General features: G+C 33.0%; 2 protein-coding genes across 6 annotated transcripts in view; both read right to left on the bottom strand.

The window, feature by feature from the left end:
• Window positions 1-571, bottom strand: part of LOC106473221 (calumenin-like) — a 13,414-nt gene extending 12,843 nt beyond the window's left edge. Inside the window, exon 1 of one of the 2 annotated variants that reach the window (XM_022401702.1) lies at window positions 100-571. The gene's annotated coding sequence lies outside the window, so the exon portion shown is untranslated. The remainder of the gene's footprint in view (window positions 1-99) is intronic. The other variant, XM_013933904.2, reaches the window with a different exon arrangement.
• Window positions 572-5,047: 4,476 nt separating this feature from the next.
• Window positions 5,048-8,179, bottom strand: part of LOC106473222 (beta-1,4-N-acetylgalactosaminyltransferase bre-4-like) — a 14,212-nt gene continuing 11,080 nt past the window's right edge. For all 4 annotated transcript variants that reach the window (XM_013933908.2, XM_013933906.2, XM_022401701.1 and 1 more), the window contains exons 6-7: window positions 6,587-6,682; window positions 5,048-5,888 (exon numbers count right to left, since the gene is read on the bottom strand). In XM_013933908.2, the coding sequence (XP_013789362.1) occupies window positions 5,759-5,888; window positions 6,587-6,682 (226 nt within the window). In that variant the 3' untranslated portion in view covers window positions 5,048-5,758. The remainder of the gene's footprint in view (window positions 5,889-6,586; window positions 6,683-8,179) is intronic.

The raw sequence follows: 8,179 nt of genomic DNA, 5'->3' as shown, positions 1-8,179 counted from the left end.
GCTAACTTTTCTTTAAAACATAGGAATTATTAGTATGTAAATAGTTTTAAAAAATATCGCATTTCATAAATATTTGCTATATTATTAACGTGTACTCACTGTCACAGGCTAGTTACTGCTTCAGAAGAGGCGTTTCTTTTTGTCAGTTAAAACAAAGGTAAAAATTCAAGTCAAGAGGATCACATATAATTCAAGAGGTTTAGATATTTGTTGAAGTTTTTAGATTTTGGGTGACGATCCCTATCTATATATATATATTACTAAAACTACCGTGTATAATTTCTAGTATCAATTAAAAAGTGAAACATAAACCCAGAACATACACCAAGTTGCCTTATCTTACTCTACATTGAAAACTTCTAAGTGGTATTCAACTCAACGTGTATTTTGAGAACTTGACCAATTATAACTTGGACACGTGGCTCTTTGACCAAAACTATTTTCCAATAAAAATAAAGAAATAACATTTTGAAAGATGAGACCCATATTGAACCTATGAATGCTAAACAACAAAGTAAAGTAAAGATTTTTTGAGTAAAATATCAAAAGTAATAATTATAATGGCTACCACATTAAGTAAATGAATTCTTGTAACTCAGTATATACAAGTACGTGACACGATTGCTATCTATGGAAGACGAAGAAAAAAGAAGTTATTTATTAGCCAGTAAATTATTTTACAAAAAATTAGTATTTCACAAAGACTTTATGACACTCTTCATATAGGTTTGAAACTCAATGTTCTGAAATAACTCCACGTTTAAAAACCCTCGCTGACTCAGCAATATCTAATAAAAAGTTTTGAAAAACGGTGAAATTTCTTATCCACCAAAATTTCAGATTTTTCGCAGGTGCAGCAAAGGTAACATGAAAATAACCAATTTTCGGATGCAGTAACTTTTTTCTTGATCTAGTTGTGATATGTAGATATATCCAATATTTTTTATCTGCTTTAGCGTTATAGAAATTTCCTTTTGTTTATTTAATTTGTATGCAGTTTTGGTATAAATACGTGATTCAGAAAGTCGTTGAGAATACCTTATTTTAGTTGCTTTGATTTGTTCTCTATAGTAGATAATGTTTATTATGCCCGAAATGATACTGCAGTAACATATAGCATCCAGGTTGAAAGAAGTAGCACTGTAATATATTGTTGCGTCAGCGATGTCACATGATTAGTGTCACGCCACGTTTCTAGAACTATCCTGTACCTTGGCGAATGCTCTAGCATTTACTAGATATAGTGTAGGCTGGTATATAAAAGAGGGTGACAACGTGACGGGACAATAATGTGTGTGTAGGTAATGAGTAATTGAACTGCAGTCAGAGAGAGACGTATTGTTGAAGTCTAGCTCGTGATACGTGAATTATAGTTTGTTATAGCGCAACTGTTGAAGTTGAGTGTATCGTAAAGTTATATTCAGAAAGAATAAACCAGTTGTGTCGCTAAAGTTTCGTCGGAACGAAGTTACGGAAAGTTAATTAACAAACGGAGAGGTAACAATATTTTGCTGGACGAGTTGACGTTGTCTAAATGTAACAGCTTACTAGTACTATGAGAGAACAATGGTCACGATGTAGACTGGACAAAGAAACCGAGATTACTTGTTCAATTCAGGTGATATTGCTTGGTTTAGTACGACAGTGATGAATCCCAATACGGAGAAAAAAAAGTTGTGGAACTCCGTACAAGCTAGTACAAGCCACTTTCTTTCTATGTGCACAAGTACATACACTGTGTTTTACTCTATTTGTCTGTTAATAATGATTAACAGTACAATGACATACAACTACTTATAAGCATATTGAACTAGTTATATTTTGGGGAACCAGAGGCGTTTCTAGGTGCCTAAAAGATTCGGGGCCGAACTCGCTGGAAGTTTCGCCGTTTCAGTATGATATCGATCATGGTTTTCTATTCTGATTTTTAAAGAGCATCAAATGGATTCGGGGCATTGTTAAATAAAATCGGAGCACGAGTCCCGTGTGCTAATGCCTAAATATATCTCTGTTGGGAACACACTACATGTTTCGACAGAACATTGGTCTGTTCTCTTCATGTGTTTCTGTTTAAACATGTAGTGTCCAAACAAATAAAACAACTTCATTATGCTTATAAATTGTTTTCGTCAATTCACTATTACATTAGCATAATGTGCTTCCGTTCATAAGTGAATAAATAATGATTGTTTTAATTTTTACCATTATTTCACACACTCTAGAAAGGCTCAGCTGTTTGATTCAGAATTACTCTTCTTATTTTCTGAGCAAATCTGCAGTTATTAGCATGTTGGTAAATCAGTTTATACTTGAAAATAATATACATAGTCGTACAAGGTCAGAGGCTCTTCTAAGGAGGGTGTTGCCGTAGAATTTCTTAGATTTTTATAAATGTGTTCTTTAGTAACAGTGATCATGTGAAGTTTTAGGAATACGTAGAGGTTATTATGTTTTTAGCCGCTGCATAAGGAGTCATAGAACGTCCCTCAGTTTGTTTTCCAAGTACAAACTTTTAGCTCATAACTCAGTTATGTCTTGACCGATTTGACATATAATTACAGTTTCGGACACAGGAGGTCAAACCCTTTCGATTGATGTATTCGACCACGCCCAAGGCCTCATAGATTAATTTACTCTAATCTTGCCTAAAATAATTTCAGTTTAAATGTAGGCTGGTAGAGATCCTTATTCGGGTATAGGCGCGCCCCACACTTGGTATTACTATCGCACAAAAATATAGCTAATACAAAGGAAAAAACGTCTCATAGATTAATTTACTCTAATCCTGCTTGATAGAATTTCAAGCGCCGTGGCTATTGAGGATTCCTTCCTGTTTGTTACTTATGGGGTGATCAAGTGCTGTGGGTGATGAAGTCATATTTGACCTTATTGTACGACCTATATAGTGGTAGCTGACCTTATTGTACGACCTACATAGTGGTTAATTATTTTACTCGTATTCAAACTTTTATCTAGCACAGATATTTAAAAACCTAGAGAATTATGCACGTTAGACTGAGACTGTTTGTTTGCTTTGTGTCATGCAAATATTACACATCTTATTATCCTATAGTATGTATTCCTTGTCTACAAAATTAATTATTTCTAAAGTTTAATTTTTGATCATAGATACCTGGATGAAACCCTGTGCAAAATTCAGTCTGAGATGCTACTTTTTGTAGCTCTGCTGTTCAAGGAACTTATCTGCTGCTTCATGAAATAGTTGTATTGTGTCCTCCTTGACCTTGTGTTTGGAAGCTACCTTGCAACTGGAACAGAGATAATTCTAGTACAGGACTGTCCTATGTGCCTACTACACCTTTAAGTAAGATGTAGTTTGTTTAAAGATTATGGCTTCAGTTTCAGAATTTTTAGTTTTAATGCACAGATCCGCTCAACTTTCCCTGTTTTGAAAGGGCATAATATGTGGATTTGCTAATTAGCACTTAACCAACTTTCTTGCAGGAAGATAGCACATGGTCTCAAGAAATAGAACGTAATTTTTCCTGTTGGTGAATTGAATAAGGGTCAGCGACAGCCGTGACCTAGGATTAAAATCTCAGTGGGCATAGATCTTGAATTTGAGGTGCATTTCATTCCAAACTTGGTTTTGTTTGTTTTTCTATTTAAAGCCACGTTTGTTCCAGCAAAAATTTTTGTTCACAATATTAATAGATAATTTTCATAAGGGTTTTCAAATGCTCACAATTTGTAATAAAGTATCACAGACATAACTTTTAAATATTCTTTTAGCTTGCTTTTCTTTTGACTTGCAGGATCTTGTGTTTTTAACTTCCACTGAGTGAAATAAATTATTTGTTGAAATCAACTTATCAAACTTTTTTTGCTTAAGACACCTGTATACATAGTCTACAATTTCCACGGCACCTCTAACATTTTATAGCCTCATTAACAGTGGCGTTACCAGGGGGTGGGGCATGGAGATTATCCCCCCAAAAAGTCTCATGTAGAAAAAAAAATAGATATAGTACACAAAAATCTTTTATTCTGGAAATCCATACTGTAACAATATTTAAATTACGTCTAAAGTCATGCTATCGCTCAAAGTAATACAAAACCAGAGATTTTCAAAGTCACGAAATGAAGAAAAACAAACACCCTTAGAAAGAACATGTAATTTCTTCTCAATGTCACCTGTACAGGAGTTTCTTTCTTCACAAAGGCCTAACATTGTGCAAGAAAACGACAGGTAAGCTACATAAACACTTGGATATTGTTCACACTGTTTAAGGAAATTAGTATGGTCAGCCTCATTTTACCTTTTGCAGTTTTTACACTTAAAAAAGATTGATATTGGATAACTACCCCTCCCTTTGAAGATGAAAATAGAATATATAAAGTGGCCATTTAAATGGTCTTTCTAATACTACAGCTTATAAAACAGTTTATACTTGGTAGATTGAACAAGTTACATACTATAGTGGTCCTTTAAAACAGTTTATACTTGGTATATTGAACAAGTTACATACTACAGTGGTCCTTTAAAACAGTTTATACTTGGTAAATTGAACAAGTTGCATACTACAGTGGTCCTTTAAAACAGTTTATACTTGGTAGATTGAACAAGTTACATACTACCAGTATGTAACTTGTTCAATCTACCAAGTATAAACTGTTTTAAAGGACCACTATAGTATGTAACTTGTTCAATCTACCAAGTATAAACTGTTTTAAAGGACCACTACAAAACTATCCACCTGGATTACATCCGTACTTCGGAGGAGAGACAATGCAGAAGCTTGACTCGCAAGTATAAACTGTTTTAAAGGACCACTGTAGTATGCAACTTGTTCAATTTACCAAGTATAAACTGTTTTAAAGGACCACTGCACAGGTTAGAGCCATGTGTTACTGCACTAATACCCTGTCTGACAAAAAGTCTGGTGTTAACATATTTCTTTTTTCATCCAGAAAAGGTCCATTTTCTCCTTCTTTCTTAATAAGCTACAGGACATCAGATTTTCAACAGAAGCTGACAAGCATTTAAAGTTTGTGTTATAATACAGTAAGTACAGACAAGAATCAATTCCAAGAATAAAACTTTTATTTCGTTTCATTAAACATATATCTACTCCAAGTTTGACTTATTTTTCTACAGTATTTTTCCTTCCCAGTCCCTTGTACTGTAATACCTTCATGACAAGTGTTAAAAATACCTAAAATTGTACCATTTTTACCTGGAGAAGACACAGGTAAATTGCACAGTTAAATGAGGCTTACATTATAAATATATGTTAACTGTAAAAAGAAACTTCCACGTCAATCTAGATGATGAATATTATTTTATCGACTATTTGTAATTCATTATGATTTATTTATACTAAAATCGACTATTCTCAGACTTCACACAGTTCAGTAAAAACACTCAGATCTATGGCACATTTCTCCCATCATTAAGTTTTAATACATAATTTTGAACATAAATTTATGTTTTGTTACTATTAATTCAGTCGTTTCATTACAAAACAATACCCACCATCTTCAAAGTTTATAATTAAGAAATATCACAAGATTTCTATAACTAGATTAGCCCATTTCATGACATATGATAAGATTATACAAAGCAAACGAACTTGAGATTTATATCCAGCTTTAAGAACCTATTTCTTAGAAGGGAAAAATAATCACATAGGAATGAACATACAGATTTAAAATTACTTGACATTCTAGTGAAATATGAATGATTGAAATTTTATATAAAAATCTGAAACTGGTATAGTTGTCCAACTAGTTTTTATTATTCGGGTTTGACATCTACAAGCAGCCAAGTATACAACGATTTATGTTGCCTCTCCACAACCTTGTACTTCAAACTGTTTAGTCCATCAGTGCTATATCGTTGATAGCCAGATCTCAGAAAGTGTATCCTATTGGGAATAAGAAATAAAAACTGTTAACTAAAAAACATCCCACTACGGGAAGTATTGCAGTTTAGAACAAGAGAACAAAAGTGATACATAAGTCTCAAAATATATTTAAGTTTGTAAAGGATTACAATTTTTTGATTGAGCCTGCAGAACCCCATCAATAAATACTAATAAAAATACACAATGTTTTAAATGATTTATCATTTCTTACCCAAACAAATACAGTCATATTAAAAAATAATTGAGTTTTATATTGATTTCCTGTCACGAATAAAGCCAAATGAGAAATATCCGATACCCTGAAGTTACAATGTTTGTAATTTTAGTTTAAATATCAGAATTATAAGACTTTAGCTTAGATTTCTGAAGAATCGATGTGAAAATCTGAATTCTTAGCAGTTTGAAATATTCAACATCGCACGTTTATATCGTATTAATGGTCAGTATAAATTGTATCTAATGTTACCCACAATTCCTTGTTAGTAAATTAAGTTTGTTCTGGATAACAAAAAGTTAATTTTCGTATAATAACAGCGTTTCTACACGTATGGCTGGTCTCTCATTTAAGTTTTCTCCAAAAATATTTATTAGCGTCGATTCTTTGGTAGAAAGTTAATATGTGTTGAGCTACTTATTACAGGAGAGATTCCTTAATATTATATATATATATATATATGATCAAGAAAAGATTCACAAACCTATTTGGATCGGGGACAGCTTTGGAGTGAAACAACATGGTGTAACGAGACAGGCTAGGCTCCCAACGGGTGATTGAATAACCCATGTTTAGTATCCTGAACAAAGAAGACTATTTGAATATCATAAAATTTTCTGAATGGCAGTACAACTGTAAGTAACACACAGTTTTCAGAACTGGATATTTTCAGGCTTAGTGTTTCAACTGTATTATGTTCAGTGTTTCACGTAATTATGGTTTTTTGTGTTAGAATTATTAGGGTTGGTTGTTCAGGCCCTAAATGGCAGTACAACTGTAAGTAACACACAGTTTTCAGAGCTGGATATTTTCAGGCTTAGTGTTTCAACTGTATCATATTCAGTGTTTCACGTAATTATGGTTTTTTGTGTTGGAATTATTAAGGTTGGTTGTTCAGGCCCAATAAAGAGCAGTGATTTGAGTTATCTGAGCAGGACCCAAGTTTAAGAACTGTCTAATTAATTGTGGAGTCATCATTAACACTATGTCATTCAAGGATATGACTGTTTGAGAATCTATTATTCAGTGATACTCTTATATAATGTAGAACAAAACCAACAGTTCCTAGGCCTTCTCCTTCTAAGTAACCAACATGTATCGATATCACTATATCCAAAAAAACTGCTCACAACAGCTATACTCTGGGCTGTACTACATACATAAACAATTATGACAGAGAACCTACAACAATATACTGAGCTCCAGTGTTAAAGGAATGGCAATGAGCAGCTTAAACATACAGAATGTAGAAATACATAACTTTAAAAATAGTTGTTTTTAATGTGTAGATTCCTACACCAAAAATATATATATATATCAAAATATTTGAAAGATCCACGAAGAAGTGAAATATTTTGGGCTAGATAAAAGTTTTATCAGCACTCATAATTTAATTCGTAAGTTCTCAACCGGTGGGGCAAGCTCACCCGTGGAGATGCAAATGTTTGAATGATGCTATCATAAGTTAGAAAAAATAGTAATTTTAGAAAAAAAAAACAAAAAATTACAAATTAGTCCTCTACTATTATTATTTTATTTTATTTCTTTAACCACACTTTTTAAACAGAGAACCAATCAGGGGCAAGTTTGCACTTTTGTTTTCTTTAGTGGCTGCAAGTACCAAAAAACTTTACATTGGGACACGAGTACAAAAGGTTGAGAATCCCTGGCTTAATTTGTAAACTGCTCAAAGAATGAAAGGATAATTATACTATATGAAAAGTGGTTATAGAATAATGTCCGTCATCTATCAGCTGTTACAAATCAGGCATCATTCGTTGCCATGTGACCGAGTGTTTATACTATATATAAACATATAGTGGTCTCGTACAGCAGAGTTTTGTAAACTGCTCAAAGAATGAAAGGATAATTATACTATATGAAAAGTGGTTATAGAATAATGTCCGTCATCTATCAGCTGTTACAAATCAGGCATCATTCGTTGCCATGTGACCGAGTGTTTATACTATATATAAACATATAGTGGTCTTGTACAGCAGAGTTTTGTAAACTGCTCAAAGAATGAAAGGATAATTATACTATATGAAAAGTGGTTATAGAATAATGTCCGTCATCT

This window comes from Limulus polyphemus, unplaced genomic scaffold (assembly GCF_000517525.1).
Source record: "Limulus polyphemus unplaced genomic scaffold, Limulus_polyphemus-2.1.2 Scaffold5985, whole genome shotgun sequence".
Classification (NCBI taxonomy): Eukaryota; Metazoa; Arthropoda; class Merostomata; order Xiphosura; family Limulidae; genus Limulus; species Limulus polyphemus.
This window is presented reverse-complemented; position numbering and strand designations above follow the sequence as displayed.